We start from the raw sequence: 23,203 nt of genomic DNA, 5'->3' as shown, positions 1-23,203 counted from the left end.
AATTTTGAAGAATGGAATTCCCCTTTACCAACGACGTGTAAAAAATTCACATGTCTATGTGACGTCACACTTATTTTTACAGTTTACGTTTTGGCAACACTTTTGCTGTGCTGACGTCATCCATTGCAAGTCCAGATTTAAATGTAGGCCTATATGTGACGTAACAGAGCAGCTTTTCCATTGGAGTGAAAATTGATATTAGACCAGTTCATAGAATTAGAATAATAATGATAATAATAATAATAACAACAACGTGTCCTCTGTCGCAAGTGCTGCGCCCCCTTTCTTGCACGCGAGTTGTAATGAGTCAGTATTCAATCTTGTTGTAAAGATTGTACAACGGCAGCGCGTGCATGTTACTCGCGGGGTAATACAGGGGCGTGGGGAAGGCGATAGAGCGCGGCACAGGCACGCGTAGCAGCCCGTTGTCGCGCAGCACGAGCGGTACGCCCACGAGAGTCTGTGCCGAGTTGTGAGCAAGGTTGGCCGCCTCGAGCTCGGCCGCGAGCTGCCGCTTCCACTTGTTGCGCCGGTTTTGGAACCAGGTCTTGACCTGCGTCTCCGTGAGCTGGAGGCTGGAGGCGAGGCACGCGCGCTCGGAGCTGCTCAGGTAGCGTTTGACGTCGAACGTGGACTCGAGCTGGTAAACCTGGCTGCGCGAGAACACCGTGCGCGTTTTCTTCTTGGCCGCCGCTGCCGCCGCCGCCGAACCACTACTGCCCTCGCGCCGCCGCTCCCCGCACACGGCGCTCGAGCGCTCCTCCTCGCGCTCCTCCTCGTCTTCCTCCTCTTCGCGCTCCTCTTTATAGTCCGAGGACAGCAGGGACGGTGGCAGGCGAGGCGCACGCTCCACCAACGTCGAGTCCTGAGGCTGGAGCAAGGATTTGTGTGAACCTGTGATACACACACACACACCAATATTAATACGTGTATGGTTTAACATAAAAATATTCTCCCTGTATGTATTATATATAAATCCATTTAAATCCATATAAATAAATATGAATATATGTGTGTGTGTGTGTGTGTGTGTGTGTGTGTGTGCCTGTGTGTGTTTGGGGCGGGGGTTGGGGGATGTAATATCTGTATGTTATTTTCTGGCCCACATATATATCTATTCAATGAACATATATTTATATATGATTCATGAATTTCACATTTATTCGACCTATAAATATATTATGGCCATAAAAATACCTTTGTTAATAACAAATGTGCTATAGAATTGATCATATATAAACATTTGTAATTACATGTAAGAACCCGTATTTAATATGGTAATAATACTTGAATGCTCTAACACTTACAGTATCTAAAAACATTAGACCTGTAGCTTTTGTAAAAAGTGCACATTCTCCATAGTTAATAAATATCCTAACCATAATCTAATGTATAACTATGTCATTTTAATGGAATAAACTTTTTCTTAATAGCAATATGCTTCACGTGTATTATGTAGACTGTGTAATTTTTATAATTCTTATTGCTATATGTATAAAAATGTATAATTGACACAAAATACATCTAGATGATTTCATGTGTATTCATGTCTTATACATGTTTAATTTGTTTAATTACTGAACTTTTATGCTTTCAGTTTCATAAGGAGATGTATGTATTGAATTTTATGTTTAATTATTATAATTTTTTATTTGTATTATATTGTTATTATTAATATTATTATTAATAATAGTAACAACACATGTATTGTAGGTGAACCGGTTTATTACCGTAGTTAATAAGCTGGTAAAAACATGCTTATAGAAGTCCTATATATAATTACGTATTTTTTTATTGTTATTCAGAAGTGTATATTACTATATGGCATACTTATTAAATGAAACCTGAGGATAGGTTTTCTGTTACTGTAAACCCCAGCAAAATCCCCAGTGTTACGTTAACAGCTCCAGTGTTAAGTTACTATCTTCATCCTTGAGTTACCGCCTACACTGGCTGAAGCAAAACATACAGCGTGGACTTAATACCTACAGCGTCGAGCGTTGAATTGACACTATATAGAGTTACAGCACCAGAAAGTGTCGAGTTTCATTTCAGTTCACCTGGAAATATAAACACTGCAAAATCAGAGTGTATCTAATACCTTTTAGCGTAAAATTCTATTAAATTCACTGTCTGTAAAGTCATTCCTGGTCTGAAAATACTTATGTACGCTAATTAATTTGCTGAAGTAGGCTACTTTGATATTTCCAATCAAAATGGCCCCCACTAAAGAGCTTTAGCTGAGAGCTCATGGACTGTTGAAAGGTGGCGGGTGCCCAGTGTAATATGACCAAGGCTGAGCGCGCGATATTAATTAAATCCGCGCGCATTTAACGCTCAATTGGCGAAATTCGCCTGAACGAAGGCGCGCGGTCAATTAGCGAAAACACGGCGCTAGTTATTTATTTGATTATTTGACCTCCCTCTGTGCGGTGACAGTGTAAATAAAACAACAGCTTGATCAGATAAGTGTCGAAAGTGTCCATCAGTTCCTCTCCGCCCACTATGTTTACAACCATAGCTATCACAACTGTCTTTGATGTCGCAGGAAAATCAAGTGAGGACATTAAAACATAACGTAGAACTGAACGTAAAACTGAATTAAGACCTAAACGGGAGATTTATATCTAGACATTTCGCGTTGTGTAAAACTTGTAAAAACATTGTCTAAGCAAACACAAAGCATTTTAATTAATATCAGTACCATTACATTTAACATCTCTAAACTGGAACTGGCACCTAATCGTCTAAACGTGGACAGTGTTGAATTAGCTGTATACAGTTTGTGTGAACGGTGTTATATGAAACACATATGGATGATAGAGTATGGTGCTGAAATCACAAGAATCACAAGAAATACTAACACCTAAACGGTTGCATCAACGTCTGGCGTTTAATTAAAGCCACAGCATTTATGATTGTATAACTAAACGGATTATTTTCACTTCCAGCATCTACATTAATAAAAACCTACAGGAGTGGATTAAAGCTTGTTATTGAACTGCAGTGTTATTTGTGAATCACCAGAGGTAGGTCTACAATTAGGTTTAATCTATAGCCCCAGGTATTGAGTGATCAAACAAGACGTATGAAAACGTTGAAGTAGCAGATTGGAGATAACACATTTAGACTTGAGTTAAACGTATTCTTGGGGCAAATCGTAAAGAAAGTGATGGATATTCTTTCGTGTCTTGGTTTAAACTCATTCTGGGTCTGGGCTACGGCTCACAATAAAGAATTAAGATCAAATCCTAAACCACACCGTGCTGAATTGGCGTAAAACATCCAACTGCTCACAGTTAAACCTTGAGCCTCTCAGCCCTCTTTGCTGTGTTTTTTTATAGTTATGTTGTATGTAAAATGTCGAGTGTGGTTAATTTTTAAACGATCCTGAAGGAACACACACATGCACGTTTTAAAGCATGGCTATGGTGTGTGTGCTGACTTTAATAAATTAACCAGATTTGATCAAGTTAAATACAAAATGTGACCAGTGAACACGTTATGGCACATTTTCTGACTGGTGTATGTTTTATTATCTTAAATGTCTTAAATAGTATTCATTAAAATATCGCACTGAAACCAGCAGAACTTTGTAATGCTGCTCCTTATAGAGAATCTGTACAGGACCGCATATGTGCACCTGCCGTTGCGCGAGATGAGCAAACAAACTCGGATTAAAGGGAAAAAATCACTATCAATAACAATAGAAAGCAATATACAATACACTGTACTACAATGCGATACACTCTACAATACAGTATTATTCCGTTTACGCAATTCACTACACTACAATGCAGTATACTGTATTATCATACACTACAATATATTACAATGCAGTACTCTACGCGTTAGTAACTGTAATAAATAACTGTAGTAAATTATATTTCACATTTCACTATTACAGTTCAACAGTATAACAATACTATAGTTATTTGTTAAAAAAAAAATGGAGGACTCTTACCTATGCAGGGGAAGCTGAGCGGCTGGTGGCGGCCGCAGGACTCGTGCAGCGCGCGCTCTGTGCAGCAGCAGTCCGTGGCGTCCTCCGCGCCGCTGCACTCGTCCTCGGAGGACACGGAGAGCGCGCGTTTGCGGGGCGCCGCTGCGGGGCTCTGCTGCGCACTTTCTGCCGCGCCGCCCAGGATCGACTGGATGCTGAAGCTCGAGATCGCCGCTGCGGCCGCCGCGCACTTGCTCGCGCTGTCCTGAGACCGGCTCATTCTCGCCTCATAACAATCACAAGCCGCCGCTTTGCACCACCTCCACCACAACAGCAGCAGCAGCAACAACAACAACAACAACAACAGCAGCAACAATGAAAGCACGCCGCTCTTAGCCGAGGCTACATAAAAGTTTTGGCGCCGTTGTATTTTCGTTCTTCTTATTATTTTGAGTTCGGTTGACAGCGCGCTCCAGTCCACAAACAGTAAAGTCCCGTAGAGAAACAGCGCGAGAGCTTTCTTTCAAAAACTCTTTTTTTTTTAAATTATCTTTGTTTTTTAGTGGTTAAAAAAAGTGCCGGTTTTTCTTCTTGCGACTCGCACGCGGCCGAATGCGTCGCGGTCCGCGCGCGCGCGCGCTCTGGGCTCCGGAGGCGGCCGCGCGCGCGCCCTCATTTGCATGATGTATGTGAGGCGGCTGGCGGCTGGGCGGCTGCGTGGGCCAATGGCGGGCGCGCGCGCGGACAGGCCCGCACATTTCAAACGCAGCCACAGATACACCACAAACACACACACAGAGGAAAGAGGAGGAGAAGGAGGGATGTGGGGACGAGGAAACCAGGAGAACTCAATTGTTGATGTTTGTTAATTTGCTCCAATTAAAATTCGCCATTTTAAACTCTTCCATTTTTTTACGTGAAATCAAATGAAAGAATTATATATTTATTAAATTAATTTAAATTAAATACGAATGACGGTGACCATAGATTCAAAGAATTCATATGATATTGTGTTGGTTCTTTTCTGTATTATATTGTATTGTTTACTGTTTTGCACTGCTTGTGATGTAATGCATTGTAATGTAAAACCCAAATCTTTGTATCTACAATCCTTGTCCAGTCTCTCAGCTCTGCTGACCACAGGATCATTGTAGTTACAGAGTGTAGTCCATCCGTTGCTCTGCATACTTTTTAGTTCCATTTCACGCCTTGCTATATTGGTCAGGACCACGTCAAACATGTTGTGTTCTTTACCCATTTAAACGCCCTTTTTCTATGGCATCACTTAAAGAACCTTTTGTAGCACCTTTATTTTTAAGAGTGAAAGGGGCTGCTTGAGTTTTTAAACCCTGTGTCGACTCATTGTCCACTCTATTAGACTCCTATCTTCTCTGTTTGTCCCCCTTTTAGATGTAAAGTGTAAACAGTGGCTGATTTGTTGCTGAACCGTTTGTGCTGGTCGTCAAAGGAGATTATTTGTAATCTTTAATTATAGAACTGTGTAAAATAAAACTGGTTCTGGAGATGATATGGGGCATATGAAGGCAACACAATGTTTAAATCTACGGTTACAACGGAATAGGGTACAATTATGTTTTCTAATTAAAGGTACGAATATGTACCATTGAGGGTACCACCACAATGACAGATTTTCTGTATTTTGAACACACACACACACACACGCACACACACACACACACACAACACACACACACACACACACACACACACGCGCGCGCGCACACACACACACACACACACACACACACACACTAGGGACACTGAGCGCACAAATCTGGAGTAGTAGGCTCTGATCTCAAACCTAAACCGGGGTCTTTTGAAGCTCATGCCAGGACTTTTTCCGTGACAAGTGGCGCGGGGCTGCCTCGCTCTTTCACCTGGCGCGTGAACTCATACATCACGTTAAAGAGGCCTTTTAAATTCCGCGAGCTCTCTCTACTATAAATGGCAAATTGGTCAAACTATAGCCGAGCTGGAGCGCGCGGCGCGTTGCGGGACACTCCTAATGGATCCTGCCTCATTTTTCTTCAAAATAATAAACTCATCGCGCGTCCATTATCTCCGTTTAAGAATTAATTTGATCATTATGGCGGGGCTGATCTGGAGAGCGCGCGCGCGGGCGGGCGGGCGGGCGGGTGCGGGCACGACCCGCCTAATTGATTGGCTAATTGATTGGAGGGTGTGTGTGTGTGTGTGTGTGTGTATGTTTGCACGCGCCTCCCGGCTCTTTGGGGGAAGGAGTGTGGAGAGAGAGAAAGCGTGAGAGAGAGTGTGTGTTTGTCAGTCTGTGAATGAGGGTGCGTCATGTGTCTGTGAATGTGTGTGTGTGTGTGTGTTAGGGGGTCTCGCCCCATCAGGCCTCGTTAGCGTTTACTAAAGAGCCACAAAAAGAGCCACGAGGCGCTGTAAATGCACGCGAGGGTGAGGTGATGGAGCGTGAAGAGTGTCGCCCCTCACCCCACCCCCTTAAAAGACTAATATATGATATCTAATGCACGTGAGCATCGCTTGATGTTGAAAAATATGACTTAAATAGCGTCCAGTTCGTTTTAATGTCCGCAGTTCTGCGCTGTGTTTCACGGTGACGGTGTGATGCTGTTGCCGCAAAATAGAGTCCGGGACGCGGTCCGGGACATCGACCGAGGCCGGAAATGCGCGGTGACCCTTCAGCTCAGAACTGAGAGAGAGAGAGAGAGAGAGAGAGAGGGGGGGGGGGTGCGGAGAGAAAGAAAATAAGTAAATGTAAAAAGAAAAATATGTATCATATGAGTTTCGAAACAAGAGGGAAAAAGAATCATTGGTATTTAATCATCCGTCTTTCTACCATTCAATCCCACTGTTACATTTTGTTATATTTGTTTTCGCGGTCTGTGAAATGTAATTGTTTATTTATTTTCATTTACCCCTCATATTTTTCGCATCTCTTTTGTGTAGGAGTTTAAAAAAGGAACAATCTCACAATGGAAGCGTATTTTCATTCATTAAATTATTCATTCATTGTCCACAAACGCTTAGGGTGGTGGTGGGTCCGGAGCCTAATCACTGGGGCCCAAGGCAGGAAAACACCCTGAACGCCACTCTCTCTCTCTCTCTCTCTCTCTCACACACACACACACACACACACACACACAAAACAGGTGCACCTGAACACTTTTCCATGGCCACCTATAAAATACACTGTCTGAAACACCCTCGATACAAGTAAGAAAACAAACATTTTCAAACGCTTCGTTAGTCTGTGTGTGTGTGTGTGTGTGTGTGTGTGTGTGTGTGTGTGTGTGATTGTGTTCTGATGGACAGTGATTATTTTTTATCGCAGACCTGCGCAGACACAAGTTGCGTAACGTTTGCGCAGAAAGACAGATGAAGCCGTGAAAAACTCAATAGAGAATCTAGCTTCGATAAATATTAAACAAAGAGCAAACCTTTGTCTCTTAACACCCCACCACCCCCCGCACCGCCGTCTGTCTCTCTCTCTCTCTCTCTCTCTCTCTCTCTCTCTCTCTCTCTCTCTCTCTCTCTCTCTCTCACTCCGTTTCTTTCTTCTCTCTTATCACCCCCCTCTCTCTATCTCTGGATCTGTCTCGTTTCCTCTCTCTCTCTCTCTCTCTCTCTCTCTCTCTCTCTCGCTCTCTCTCTCGCTCTCTCTCGCTCTTTCTCGCTCTCTCTCTTTCTCTCTCTCTCTGCGTGTGTGTATTATGATGTATGGCTTGTCTAACTGTAGAATAAGGAAATTACAGAGAAAATGATATCAATAAATTCTCTAAGTATAAACGCTGATTATGTTTCGATTTTCATTCAAGGATTCGAGGCTGCGCTTTTATTTTATTTATTTATTTGTTCTTTCCTTCAAATGGTCCAGGGAAGTGCGCGCGCGCGCGTGTGTATGTTTTGTAGTGGTAGGAGTGTCTGTAGAAGTTCATGTGTTTGAGTGTGTGTGTGTTTTCAGTGTGTATTTGTGTATGCCTGTACATGTATGCATGTATGTGTGCGCGCGCTTGTGTGGGTGGGGGGCTATAGGAAGGGCCAGGGCGCGAGAGCTCGAGCCCTGGAGGTGTACAATTTATGTAATCTACGGGCGGGAAATGAATTGGGTAATTTATTGGAAAACAGAGAGTCCAAGAGAAGATTGGATCTGCGCGCGCTCCCGCGATCCGCGCGCACACGCCTATCCATCAACTTCCAATTAACAAGGCAACCATTGAGTCTTAATGGCTTTCCAATCTACTGCCCTGATATACTCATCCATTCCTCGGGGAGAAATTAAAGGGGAATCGAGCGGCCCCTCGGCGCTTGCGCCCTGTCATCACCCCTCACGCCCCCCCCCCCCCGCCACCCCCACGCGCCTCAAATCTCCCCCCACTCCTTCCTGCAACTATATGTCAAATTAAAAACACAATTAAAATTTAAACTGTTTCAATCAAGGCCCTGCCTCTGGAACCTATGTTTCACTTAATGCAGCTCTGATGAAAATCTGAGGCCCGCGCTCAATCACGAGCCACGTGAACGGACAAGGAGAAGCAGCTCGGCTTTATTGGTAGAAAACACGAAGAAGAAGAAGAAGAAGAAGAAGAAGAAGAAGAAGAAGAAGAAGAAGAAGAAGAAGAAGAAAAAGAAGAAGAAGAATACTGAAAACTAGATCGGCCCAAAACAACATTATAAAACGTTTCAGACAACGGTCAGTTGCACTACATCTCTCTCTCTCTCTCTCTCTCTCTCTCTCTCTCTCTCTCTCTCTCTCTCTGTCTGTCTCAACAATGGAATCAACAATATGTGGATTCTCTTGAAACTGACAAATTACAAAGAGCATATTTTACTGACAAATTTAATATATATATATTAGGACACCATCTTGCAGTATGCAGACTGAGGCCTAGTCCTCTCTTGCTGAAATAACCATGGACTTCCCAGGAAATTGCCTTTCCTTGATGTGACCATGATTTTTTCATCCCATATATGTTTCCACATCCATGTTACTTTCTCACATATGACAGTCATCCAAACTATGGGCACTTATGCACCCTGAGAGATGTCTTGCTAGAAACAAGACCCTTTTTTTATCCTTTAAGTCAATAGTTCCCAAAGTGGGGGTCTAAAGCTATTGCAGGGGGATGCAACCAAACAAGTGGTGCAACAGGTAGCATTCCTGTCACACAGCTTCAGAGTTCTGGGGTTGAAGGTTTGAGCCCCACATCGTTTGAGCTCTGCATCCAAAAACACAACTTGGTAAGTGTGTTTTTGTCTGTATGTAAGAGTGTGTGGACTGTGGGTCCTGTGATGGACTGACACACTGTCCCTATGGTTGTACCTTTTGTTGTCAGTGTGGTGGTACCCTGAACAGTACATATTCAGTATGTTTAACTAAGGAACATAATTGTACTTTCTATTTATATTGCATTATAATTGTAGGTTTTAAAATTGTAATCTCCAGAACTTATATAATGCTCCTTTATTTTACACAGTTCTTTAATGAAAGATTACAAATATTCAGCTCTCCTTTTGGAGAAGAGACTGTAATATTCTCTGAACTGGATATGTTTATTACAGTCGCATGCTGGTTTTTCATGGAGTGGTTTCACAGTCTTTGAAAGCCATTCAGCAGTGGTTTCCGGCCTTGCCTTACACTGATATTTCTCTAGATTCCCTGAATCTTTTCAAAATATTATGTATTGTACATTGTAAAAATCCTAAATTTGTCATAAAATTTCATTAAAAACTTTGTTATTTCAAGTTTCTGACAATTCTATACAAAGTAAAATGCAAATAGTGCAATGTTTCAGATTCTGCATTTGACCAGTGCTACTCAGAATATGTGTACACTGCTCACCCTACACGTCATCACTGGTGGTTTTCTGAATTCCACCCTTAATAAATATGCAGTCAGTATGTATGTCTGTAAATGTCATATAAATGTAAAACAAAGCCATACTGTTCAATCAGAAAAATGACATCACAAACGTAGAATGACGTCACAAACGTAGGTCACGAAATCAGCGGGTTCCTTCAGTTTGATGGTGCTTGAATTAATAAAGTGTAACACAAATACACATAAACGCACCACACGTGCATACAATCTGCAGAAAGAAAGAAAGCCTCATGGCTACATATTTGTATATACTACATGGACTATGGACTACATATATGTAGTCATCATGAACATAACACAAAATACATATATGCTCAAATAGGCCTAAGTTTCTATTATTGTTGTGCACAGTACTTTGACCTAAACTTAATAATAACAAACTAAACCATAACCATAACCTAAAAGGAAACCTTCCTCAACCTCAAAACATGTACATTTTAAATAATATAGTTCGTGTGTGCGTGTGTGTGTGTGCACGGAAACAAATGATTAACTCACTAACTAAAAAAAGATTAATTTAAAAATTGCCATCATCACGACGTCTTTTTAATATGACCATGTAATTTTGCGCCCAAAAGGAGTTTCCTACAAGGTTCCAGACCACCCCCATACAACACAACACACACACACTCGCCGTCATGTGTCCACTCCCCTCCTTAACATAAACACACTCATACACAGAGGACGCGCGCTAATGGAAATTATCGAGTGATGATTTTTTTCGTGCACGAATCAAGGTCATCATCGGTGATGCACAAAAAACAAAGCAAAAAACATGATAATCCCATGAACAATGGCCTTGATTTGAAACAATATTTAACAGACATTAAGAGATCGATAAAGGCTTGAGGATCGAGCGCCGATAGTCAGTTCATCCGCACTAATGGGCTGCGCGCGCGAGAGAAGGGTCGATTCTCACGTTATGATTATTAGGCCGCATTATCTGCTCGCGCACCTTGTTCAGCGATGTCTGAATGTGCTTTATGATTTTAACCCACAGTATATTGTTGACCTCGATACCTTTCGATTCTTAGGACCCATATCTTGGGGCTCTTTATTATTCATGGAAACTAATGTAGTTATTTGATGCTGATAAATAAGTCTTAGCGTTAGTATCTGTTACGAAAAATGAATAAGAGTATGTCTAAATCAATTGAAAGCTATTAAAATGCATTTTTATGTGTAAGGCCATTACATACAAGAGTCTTTATTTTAATTCTCATCGTCACAAGTCCTATTTTCCTGTTCATGGCTGTGACGTCAGAATATCATTTTGGAGCCATAGTCAAGTTTAAATGACCCTGCAGCTTGACGAAGTTTTAAACATTTGAATGGGCTGGAGTTACTGATTCAAAGTGCATCAGGGTTCTGTAGCTCAAAAGAACAAAACAGTAGGAGATCCACCATTAAACCTGGAACATGCTATTTTTGCTATTAATTCTAATGTTTTTTCCACAGTTCATAGTTCTATTCTCTTCCAGTGTTCTTGGTCATTTATCAAGCAATCTTAGCAATTCTGGTACTAGATAATAAATGGCTTATATGACTCATGTAACCTTCTTTAACCAACAGGTTTTCCATGGATAAACCAAACAAATAATCATACGCATGCAAATATATTTTAAATAATTCTTTAAGTGCTAATAGTTAATGCAACCATTTTAGGTTCTAAAAAGGACCGTTTACCACGGGTTTTCCATCATTAAACAATGCAAATGCATTCAAATGTTTCGTTAAATGTCCACGTCTTTTGAACCATAGGGTTTAACCTGACGTTTTATCAAAACAGGTTTTCCAAGAACACTTTAAAATGCAAAGAAAAAAGGTTAATGCAAATGAATTCAAATGATTGTTTGAGACTTCTTTGACTGAAGTTGAAGAACCCTTGAGTGTGTAGTTATTATAATTCTTTAATGACCGAGTCCCTTTGATACCAGTCACTGGCTTCTAAAGTGGTTCATTATCCGTGACGCAGTGATTACACTCAATGACGTATGCCTAGAGTCAGAGTTAATGGGGCAATATCCCCCTACTGCCAGCCAGAGCGTAATCTACAAATATGTGCAGATGCTGCACTCACAGGTTTAATCATATATTACAGATGCAGGTGAATGCAGTGTTAAGACTCTCGACCAAGAATAAGCCCAGCTTGCCGTGTAGAATGCACTGGTGATAGCCCCTACCTTTACCCAATCGCATCACACTAGAAACAAACACCTAAACCACCGTCATAACTCCATTTATTTCACAACAGAAATAATCGGTACAATATCAAAAGAGTTTATTTTCGCTGTACAAAGGACACACGTCTTCCTCAATTCGGTTAAACACGTAGTCTTTCACATATACATCAGTAGCTGAGGCTAGAAGAGGAAAACATAGAGACTGGTCCGGGGCTCAGATGAAATCCAGTGTCATAATAATAATAACTAATCATAATGATAATATAATTCCAGTGTAGACTTATGACATTGATTGTCCATATATATAGCTTAACAAAGAAAGTCGATTCCTATGTGTGAATCCTCCTTAAGGAAAATTTGTTTGTTTGTTTGTTTGTCTTCTTGCTTATTTGTTTGTTTGTTTTTTAAAAGTAGACAGTCTCCCAGATAGTATACACCCAGTCCTCACAGTAGGCTATTGCACACACAATGTAGAAAAATTAAAATAAAAGAAAACAAGTATACAGTGAATAATTAAAAATGTTTCTGCTCAAATAGTGTAAACAAAGGCAATTCGAATTCTAGGTCGTACAAGTGAATTCTGGACAGTGTGAACGTAAAAGTGATCTTGGTCTGAGGTTGTAGGATATTCCGAGAAACTTGAGACAAATTGTATAATAATAATAATAATAATAATAATAATAATAATAATAATATAGTATAGTCCCCGGATTCACCTCCTCAGTCTTAAACTAACACAAAATGTGTCTTCATATTCATTTATAGTCCAAACAACCCCACAACAGTAGTGTTCCCTTGGAAAACAAAATTAATAATAAAAAAAATAACAATTTTAAACACAGTAGTGACCACTTTGTTGGAGAAAACGAGGTAAAGAAACAAAAAAATATATTTAAAAGCACAGTAGCGTGATTTTTTTTTGGAACAAAAAAGTAGAAGACTGAATGTAAATGTACAGTAGCATTCTCGTTTCTCTTTAAAAAAAACGAAACAAAAATAAAATAAAATAAGCAATCGTTTTTAGAAAAATATCTTCTGTTTTTTTAATGTATGCATTTAATTTATTCTCTCAGTCTGTGTAACGTTATGGACGTTACAAAACAAAACAAAACAAAAACAAACAAACAAAAAAAAAAAAAACATGGAAAACGAAAAAGAAAAAACGTTATAAAAGCAGTCTGTGTGTCTCTCCGTGCGCCAGGCCTCGGCTCACACGGGCCTGAGTAGGGGCACGGAGGTCACCACCGGATGGTGGGAGTAATAAGCTGGCTGAGGGAACGTAAACGCGCCCGGGAGCGCGCGCTCACGCTCACGCTCAGAGCGCGCGCCAACTGCGGACGCGTTAACGCTCACGTTCACACTCACGCTCTCAGCCGCAGCTGCTGCAGCAGCCGCCGCGGCCGCGAAGGCTCCCGGCAGCGAGCCCGCCGTTGGCGCGCTCTCGTGGTACAGAACCGGCACGCGCACAATGCGCTGCGCCGCTGCGTGGCTCAGGTTGGCCGCTTCGAGCTCAGCCGCGAGCTGCCGCTTCCACTTGTTGCGCCGGTTCTGGAACCAGATCTTCACCTGCGTCTCCGTGAGCTGGAGGCTGGAGGCAAGGCACGCGCGCTCCGAGCTGCTCAGGTAGCGCTTGACGTCGAACGTGGACTCGAGCTGGAACACCTGGCTGCGCGAGAACACCGTGCGCGTCTTCTTCTTGCGGCATGGCTTGGTGTCTGCGTGCGAGTGCTCGTGTGCGTCGCCCTCACCTCCTTTCTTTCCACCCTTTTCCTCCTCCGTCCCTCTGTCTCCCTCTCTCCTCTTGCTCTTCCCTTCCTCGCCATCGCTCTCTTCCAGCACGATCTCGTCGCCACTCTTTGCTTCTTCATCTTCCTCCTCTTCTTCTTCGTCGTCTTCCTCCGCGCCTTTCAGAGGAAGCTCTGGGGACACGCGGTCCGAAGCCGGGGAGCAGGTTCGCGCGCTCACTTTATCTGCAGAGGAACAGAAATAAGGAGAGAAAATGAGAATTAGGATTTATATACAAAAACCCCAACCATGTATGATTATATATTTATTACACGTTATCACGCCTTTATAAACAAACAAATATTTTATATCATGAAAAAAGTGAAGTCAGTGCTTTCATATACGGATAAAAACACTAAAAGGACCATTTGAATACATTAATGCAAGACACGTTTTATAATTGGTTTATAAATTGTTTATATGCCTCTATTAAAAGTTAGTAAACAGGTAATAAACACTTTTAAATAATTGTTAAACTAATCGAGTTAGGTTTTGTTAAACCATGAACTGAGTCTTTTATTATTGTGGTAGTAGATATTAATAATAAGCTGCACATTTTGAGAAACTTTTAGCAAAATATGTTTCTCATGTGAATCATTATTAGTGATTCTATGTAGATCCATGAGCACTGGAAGTAACTTTGGCATAAGTGGTGGAGAACCCTTGGTTGATTGCAAACAGTGTATTCTTTGCAGGTTCCTTATTAGAGGCATTTAAAAAAAATAATAATAATAAAAAACATTTGAAAAGAATATATTTAATTTTAAAAGAACAAATATTTAATAATTATTATTTAATAATAATAAAATGTGTTCTTTAATAGTTTTAAAGAAATAGCAGTGGTTCTAAATGAGAATACTTAATGAAACACAGCGATAGGGTAATGGGCTGTTTGAATGGTTAACGATTGCCAAATTAGTTCTATGTAACATCAAAAGGTACTGTTGTAGCAAGTTATTAAAAAACAAGGTATTTAATATTAGGATTGACATTGTTAAAATCTGGCTCTTTAAGAGGTCTAAATATAGGCAAGGCATCTATACAGAATGTAGAAGGTACTGTAGCTAGGTGGTTATTTGAAAGGGTTAAAAATGGAAAAACCTGTTGCACTTTTTATAGTTAACCTCTGTTAGGAGTCAAGCCTCTGTTAGGTTATATTCAGGACCACCCACTTCTGCCTAACGTAAGGTATAAATATAACTATATAACTATATTCATTAGTAGGCCATTGTTTTCTACTCAATAGTGTAATAATTCGCGCGTCCTCAGGCTTTCCTGTAATGACATGCTATCCTGATTAAATAGAGAGGTTTCTGTAGATTTTCTAAAGAAATAGATAATTATTTAAAACATATTTTAAAATGAAAATACATTTGCACGTTTTCATAAAGCCCAATAATTTGGCTCCTGCAAAAGATATGGCACCTTTACGTATTATACTTAATTCTACACTTATGAACTGAATATGTTTAAGTATCTTCCCTTTAAATTATGTTTTTTTTTTTTTAATCTTAATCATGTTTATTTTTAAATTGAGTCATTTAAACTTTGGCACGCGACTGCACTATTAATGCAGACTGAAACTGTGCTGAACGTTCCTACTTCTACTACTACTATTATTCTTCGTAACAACAACAACAATACTAATAATAATAATAATAATAATAATAATAATAATAATAATAAAATAATAACTGATATTAGATGTGTGCACTTGTTTTGGCTCCCCTGCACAATTGGATGTTGTTGTCTATTTTCAAAGTTGTAAAAACAGTTAAATTACACAAACCTTTATAAACACGTTAATACACAATGGTTTAGTCAAAACCAAAGAGGTTTAAAAAAAATAAAATAAAAAAGAAAACATTATGGCACTTTTACATTTTATGTTATGCATCTGTATTTACTGCAGTTACTGTTACAGTTGGATTAACAGTGAACACTTGTACACAGACATATTTACTGGTTTTCACTTAGTTATTTTGTAGGAACTACTATTGTTATTATATGTAAAATATTCAGTTTCTTTTCCAGTCTATCTACTGTGATCCTATAGCCTATTTACTACTGTAACCCATTTGTAACTATTGCCTGTACATACATTGCTGATCCGTTGTTAATGTGTAATTTTACAGATTTGGGAGCTAAGATACAGTATGGTCTTGTAGGTAAATAAAATTATTATCTAAAATGAGAAATGTCAACCCGGACGGTGCATCATTTTATTGTAATATATACATTTTAACCGGTTATAAAGCTGAAATAATGGAAATGATGAGCAATACAGCGGATAATTATCCTCCGTAATTATGTCATGCTCAGATTTGTAGTCATTTACCACTCTTTCATATTGCACTCTGAATGTACCCCAAGTCAACGTTTACATCACTGAAGTGAAATGCTAGCATGCCTATTTATCCTTTAATGCATTTATAAGACTGCGCAGGTGCATTTACCTTTAAATTAATGTACAAAACACAATTTCTGACTCTATACACTATGAGAAGTCATTAGTACAACAACTACCGACATGTAGCACAGTCCAATCAATTATTATGGGTTAAATTTCTTGTTTACTTCTAACATTCAGGACCTTTTTAAAGTTTTCAAAGTTTAACGAATGTAGTTTGGAAGGTGTTAACTCCTATGAGGTAGTTTGATAGTTTTTTCATGTTAGTAAACATTTTATGGGTTAATAACCATACACGCCCTATATGCAGGTGTATACATTTCTGTCATATAAAGTAATAATTACGTTTCTGTAATAAAGGTGTAATCACGCTTTGACAACACATACAATATCAATGTCACCACTCATGATGTATTGACAAATCAAATGTACTGACATTGTAATTCCATAAATGTACTAAACATTTTTATTCATATTATTACAAAAGTGAATACAGTTGCTAGATAATTACATATAATCGTACATGTATATCTTGATAATACAAAGTTACATGTAATAACACGTGTAAAAACATTTTACATGTTTCATGAGCTTTGATACTGTAATCCAGTGTAACCCATTGTAATAACAGTGAATATATCACGTTATAAATAAGTATAATTAAATGTGTTGTTAATACGTAAATGCATATTTATTACAGACACAATATGAAGTGGGACTAACGACGAGCAAAACATTCTAACCCACACGATTCATAACTCCCTCAATGGTGTAATTGTCTATTAAATTCAACAAATAGCTATAGGCGCCATTTACATGTTATGATAAAACCAAACTTCATAGGCATACGGCAGGAATTACCTTCGGTCCTGTGCAGGTGCGCGCTCGCGCTCAGCGTGTATGGGTACCACCAGGCAGACGCACGCTCCAGGTACGCGGGAAGCGCGAGCCTCTGCCCGTGCAGCTCGAAGTTCCGCGGGAAGCCGAAGTCGCCTGCGTGCGCCAGCGAGAAGGCGCCGTCAAGTCCAGCGCGCGCTACCGCCGCCGCCGCCGCGAGCACGGGCTGTGGCCTCGCGGGCTTCCGGTCACAGTTCAGCAGGTTCTTGATGGAGAACGGAGAGTCTTTAGCCGAGGAGCGCGGATCTGGCGTGGTCTCGGGCATCGTGGCTCCACGGGGACACGCAGACGAGCGCGAGCGTTTCAAGTGTAGCTAAATTTAAAAAAAAAAAGCCTCGTGGACGTCAGAACAAAACGAAACAAATGTCCAGTGAGTTCCTCTCCAAACTTCTGCTCGGTTCAGACTTTCGGTCCTAATACAAATACGTCGACGTTAGTAGAAGCTTAATGTAAATAACGTTGATCTCGCGCATCACCTTCATTTTAACTGATGATAAAATAACTGCAACAACAACGACGACAATGACAGTAATAATCAGGGTGAAGATGATGATTAAAACAAAAAAGAAAATGGAAGAGTAGGATGGACGCAGCAAGTGGACGTCAAGGGAGCGCGCGCGACGGCAAATGGCATAAAAGAGTAGGAGAGAGCAGGGGTGAGTGAGTGAGGGAGGGAGAGAGAGAAAGAGAGAGAGAGCGAGAGAGAGGGAGAGGGTGAGACAGAGAGAGAGAGACTCTTAGACATTGGCTGCTGGCTGACGCTTTGGCTGTTATTGGTCTTATATAGTCCAATTACAGAGCAAATGAGCGCGCGCTTGTAGAGGGAAGGAGGTGGGCACTCAAAAATAGCGACTGAATTGAGTTAAAAATTAAGCCGCTTTAACTTAACCGCGTTTAGTTAAAGTAGACTGAGCTGGTTAACAACCAATAAGGAAGCAGCTCCAGGAAGTTAATCCCTCATGGTTGTTAATTACGGAATCAATGTTAACATTCTCCTGCAAACATGTTTAAAAATATAAAATATATAAAAAATGTAAATATAAATCTATGGGCCATTCTTTTAAATGTCAATTCAGTAATATATTATATTACTATAGTTGCTGAACTGTACATTGCGAGAAAGGGTTAAATAAATACCTCAGTTTGTTGAATTAATAAATACAGGATTAAATCATATATGGGATATCAGCTCGCTTGCTCCTTGCCGGTAATTTATATATTAATTTACTCTTTATTCACGTGAATGGTAAAAATTTAACTCCAGCACGGATTAACTGCAGGAAGTGTAGCTTACTTCTGTGTTTGATGATAAAATAAGCAATTATAACGCAAAATACAAACTTGAAAAAGACAGAAAGCAATTCAGATCTAAGCCATGTAACATCGTAAGCAATAAACGATACATTTTGGGTTACTATGGGAACGTCTAATATTTCAGTGATTTTGTTTGTTTAAATAATCTCGTGTTTAGCCAGTGTTCTATTTCTAAAAACACACCACGTTAAACCAATGTCTTAATAATTCATCTCGGAAATTACCTCCAAACAACTTGAGTTGTAGTGAGAAGAATAAAGCCCAATAAGGACTAGAATGTCATGTAGAGCATTCTAGTTTTGGACGGTTCACTGGACAAATAAAAATAAAAGCATTATTAATATAATTCCTATTAAAAAATATAGCCTATATTAAACTTTTTACTTATATATAGATATATTCAGAAAAAAATGTGCTGTACACGTGATTTAAGCAGTATTAATTTTAGCGGATATATACCTGTAAAAATGAACCTTTTAGATATAAAAATATACAACTTGGACTTGGAAAAAATCATTTCAAGATAAGATATTACATGAAATATACCTCAGTACACATCAATAAATCTTTTTCACTGAAAAAATACCATTTTTTAAAGTAATGTACATAATTATACTCGTTTCACGTTTATTACTGTGTTATTACAGTCTTGCTGTTACTGCGCATTACTCCCATGTTAATGAAGATGCTGTAAATTTGTTACAAGGCCTTTGTGTTTATCCAAGGTTCGTTCTGTTTCATTTAATCCGCTCGAGCTGTGTGTGCTGTGCTCTGATCACTGGGTTAATGATATGATTAACATCTCTCGCGACTGAGCTCGCGGGTCAGTGATTGAGCGCGCGCGTGGAGTCCTCTACGGGCCACCTGCAATTACTGCAGCAGCGACCCAGGAGCGTTCAAACAGAGCTATGACCTCTGTAATAATGAAGGGAAATATCTATATGACATCTATCATACATGATATTGTATAGCACTCTTTCTGTTTTAATAATAATAATAATAATAATAATAATAATAATAATAATAATAATAATAATAATAATAATAATAATTCTGTTATAAACACTGTAATATACTTAAAAGCTTATATTCTGTTGGTCAAATTCTATAAATAAAGTAATGTAAAGTATATTTCTCTCCACTGCCTCCTTTCACATAATCTCTCTGTTCTAGACTCTATCTAGATATACCTTATTTGTTTTCTTTTCATTTTTCTTTAAATCTCATTGTTTTGAGCAGTGTATGAACCATATACTCATTTTGTTTCAAGCGTATTATAAGTCAGAGTCACTAAGAACAACCCCCTGACAATCTGATCTGGGGGAAAATCACATCATTTCCTTTCCTTTCTACATTTTTATTGAGTTTGTTTATTTTATATAATTTCACAACCTATTTAGGTTTTTTTTAAAGTAGAAAACACCCACAGCTCACAAAGATTTTATACCATATAAGCTGTGTTATGATCATGATGTGCACATGGCATGATCCAGAAAAGTGTAAACCAAAGGAATGTTTACATATAAGATATTTCAATTTAACTCTACAGTGTAAACTAAATAAAATGTTCATTCACTTGCAGCTCAACTCATCTTACTGTTAGTTTACAGTGTGACATATTGTTGTAATGGATTTAATAATAATATGAACAATAACTAAATGTATATGTAACAAATATAGCATCATTACATTGTATTTTTTCTTCTGCTAAGAACTGTGCTGAAGTAACTCATTCAATTTTAAACTCATTTGAATGGATTCCTTCAAAAGCAACATGTTTTTGAGTAATTTTTCTGTACAGTACATTAATTAGTCTAATTAGGTCCATTGAATAAATGAAACTGTACAAAGCAGGGGATCAAAAATGCCCAGTAATATAAACCTGTGTCGAGGAGTTTTGAATGTAATATATATATATATATATATATATATATATATATATATATATATATATATATATATATATATATATATATTTATTTATTTATTTATTTAAAAGGTATACAGGCATATATACAGCAGCATAGTGGCACTGCTTGTATTGTTGCTGTCACGGCAGGGTCTTGAGGCCCTTTAGTCAATGCTTACCTTGAGCCAGTCTCTGTGTTTGGTGTGCCTTCTCATGTCTGTACAGGATTTCTCCAGTTGATCCGTTCCCTCACACAGTCCAATAACACATGCTTGATGGATTGTCAGTGCTGAATTGTCCAAGAATTCTGTCTATGGTGGGTACCTGCCTTGTGCCCAGTGGCTTCTTAGTATTTTCAGCTTTTTCATATCTTGTCCCTGTAATCCATGGAGGCCAATATTAGGCAGCGACATTCTGTTGAATTTACCAGACACCACCCCCAGAGGGAGTCAGCCATCCTCTGTATGAAAGGTGTAATGGGGGAGAGCAAAAGAGACTTTTCCACTTTAGAGGAAACAAACCCATGCTGAGTAATTTCCCTATAACAAGAAAGAAGATTGAAAACTTGGTTTATAACAAACAAAACACAAAATACTGTGCAAAAATTGTCTAATGATGTGTAACTTGACTGTTTAATACATTTTTACAGTTCCTTAAATAATTAAATAAGTGGAAACGCTGTTGTTGTTTCTCTGACATTAGTTTAGTGGACTGTTTAACTAGACTAACTTCAGCTAATAGCACCCAAACTGTGTTGTATGGTTAATTAAATTAATGCTACATAGAGCTCACAGCATAACAGAGCCAGTAAAGCCGAGTATCTCTAGATGTCTGTATAGAGTAACTGTATGTCAGAGTAAATGGCTGCAGCTTATGTGTCTCTTCTTATTTAAGTGTCTTAAACAATCAAAAACATATTTATTTTATTTTAAAAAGCTGAAAATGTCTAAAATTTACTACCAAGTTAATGACTCAGGGTTGTGCTCCTGAATTATCAACAGTTAATACATTTTGATAACACCCATTTTGTCCACTATTACATCTATAAAATTACATGCACATATTTTAAACAGGAATGTATATTCTAGAAAAAAATAGTGATTAATCATGATCAACTGCACAAGTTTCATCCATAAATTGGTTTCATTTTTTGACATTTCTATAATATTTTATCCAAAAGGAACTTTTTGCTTTCGACTCATAAGTATAGTAAATAAATTAAAAGAGTTTTTACACGGATAACAATAACAATGGATATCATTGTTCCTTTTTTGTTATAAAGAAATATAGTAACATTTATTTATAATTTAATAATTTATTATCTAACAGTAAATACATTTGTTAATTTAAGTCTCTCTCTCTCTCTCTTTTTCACTCTCATCTCTCTCTCTGTCTTGCTCTTCTCATCTCTAGTTTTCATTCCTCTCTCTCTCTCTCTCTCTCTCTCTCTGGGCCCTGTATGTAATGTTCTCTCTGACTCCATATTATTTATTTCAGAGTTATAGTTATTGATTATTTGGGCAGGAAAATGACGAATGGCTCTGTGGAATGACACGGTCAGCAGGTTCTATTAAAGAAATGATAGTATTTCTCATGGTTTGTTAAAAGGTCCAGTTTAGGCGCTTTATAGGTTTACATCCATCATGGCGTAAAAGAGGCCGCGTCCAGACCAGGGGAATGAACGCCTGGCTGTAATTGCTCTCGTATTATATATAGATTTTTGTTTTGATATCTTGTGAGTTTCTCTCGTCTGCTCCAAAATTGTGATAAAAGACACAAATATCCAGTGGGTGAAAAATGGCAGGGTTTTTTTTTTTTATTACACACAGCCCTCGGTAATACTTAATGGAGGTCTGTGAAATTCAGAAACGCTGCTAAAAGCCCTGATGGAAAACCCCACTTTGGAAAAGAAGATATAAAATCATTTCACACAGCTTGTTGGATGCCAGAACTCTTAAGAGCTCGGAGTTGAATCCCCAGGTCCAATTGGAGGTCATGTGGACAGAGGAATTCCTCACAGCTGTCCTGTACACAACCTTTTGTTAAAATGTTTAATGGGGCTTAAAGGAGCAGGGCCAAGAGGTTAACACACAGGCCTAAGTTTTCATTCCTAGTCTTGGTGAAAGCATGATGTAAGTGTGATGAAAGCGAATGAGCTATTGTTTTATGGTTTTGTTGAGTTTCTTAAGGTGTTTGGATGGGATTAAATGTCTTGTATTATAGGTTTACATGTGATTATATTTCCATCCAAAAATCTCATCACCTGAGAAAATTAATTAATTCATTCATTCATTCATAGTGGGTCCAGAGCCTACATGGAATCAATGGGCGCAAGGCAGGAACACACCCTGAAGGGGGCTCCAGTCCTTCACACAAACTCCTCACAGACAGTCACTCGCAGCGGGAATCGAACCCACAACCTCCAGGTCCCTGGAACTGTGTGACTGCGACACGACCTGCTGCACCACCGTGCCGCCCCCTGAGAAAATGACAGAATAAATTAAAGAATAAACAAAAAATGCTTTTTGACCACTTCTATGGGTTGTGTATAGTCTCACCAAGTCCAACAAAGACGTTCCTGAATGAGAAAATGAATGTTAATGCTTACATGGTTTATATGGTATTTCTTCCACTCCAAACAAAAGCCGAGAGAGCATTACCCAAAGTATAATAAAACTAAACTGATAAGAGTGAGGAAGTGAAGTTGGCTTGTTTAAGGAGCCGTTATAATCCAGTGCCTTTCCACCCAGATGGATACCATGTTATGAACTGTGCACGATCATATAATTACATGGCATTCAGGTTCAAACATTCATGTTTCTAAAAAGACAGCTCACTAGAATCTGACTTGTCCTGTTGCCTGAAAAGATGAGAT

General features: G+C 39.0%; 2 protein-coding genes across 2 annotated transcripts; both read right to left on the bottom strand.

The window, feature by feature from the left end:
• Positions 1-307: 307 nt before the first annotated feature.
• Positions 308-4,397, bottom strand: hmx2 (H6 family homeobox 2). Its single transcript, XM_066641972.1, has 2 exons — positions 3,965-4,397; positions 308-894 (listed from the first exon to the last, which is right to left on the bottom strand). The coding sequence occupies exons 1-2, from the start codon at positions 4,221-4,223 to the stop codon at positions 308-310; spliced, it is 846 nt and encodes a 281-aa protein (XP_066498069.1). The 5' UTR covers positions 4,224-4,397.
• A 7,665-nt stretch (positions 4,398-12,062) lies between these two features.
• hmx3a (H6 family homeobox 3a) lies at positions 12,063-17,714 on the bottom strand. Its single transcript, XM_066682829.1, has 2 exons — positions 17,070-17,714; positions 12,063-13,983 (listed from the first exon to the last, which is right to left on the bottom strand). Exons 1-2 carry the CDS (start codon positions 17,368-17,370, stop codon positions 13,223-13,225), a joined length of 1,062 nt encoding a protein of 353 aa, XP_066538926.1. The 5' UTR covers positions 17,371-17,714; the 3' UTR covers positions 12,063-13,222.
• Positions 17,715-23,203: the final 5,489 nt, after the last annotated feature.

Source organism: Hoplias malabaricus, chromosome 1 (assembly GCF_029633855.1).
Source record: "Hoplias malabaricus isolate fHopMal1 chromosome 1, fHopMal1.hap1, whole genome shotgun sequence".
NCBI lineage: Eukaryota > Metazoa > Chordata > Actinopteri > Characiformes > Erythrinidae > Hoplias > Hoplias malabaricus.
This window is presented reverse-complemented; position numbering and strand designations above follow the sequence as displayed.

Excerpts from the sequence above, each read along its gene's own strand:
- hmx2 (XM_066641972.1), bottom strand. The coding sequence starts at position 4,223 with ATGAGCCGGTCTCAGGACAGCGCGAGCAAGTGCGCGGCGGCCGCAGCG. Across the intron at positions 895-3,964 it reads GCTCAGCTTCCCCTGCATAG|GTTCACACAAATCCTTGCTC; the intron begins GTAAGAGTCCTC and ends TGTGTATCACAG.
- hmx3a (XM_066682829.1), bottom strand. The coding sequence starts at position 17,370 with ATGCCCGAGACCACGCCAGATCCGCGCTCCTCGGCTAAAGACTCTCCG. Across the intron at positions 13,984-17,069 it reads GCACCTGCACAGGACCGAAG|ATAAAGTGAGCGCGCGAACC; the intron begins GTAATTCCTGCC and ends GTTCCTCTGCAG.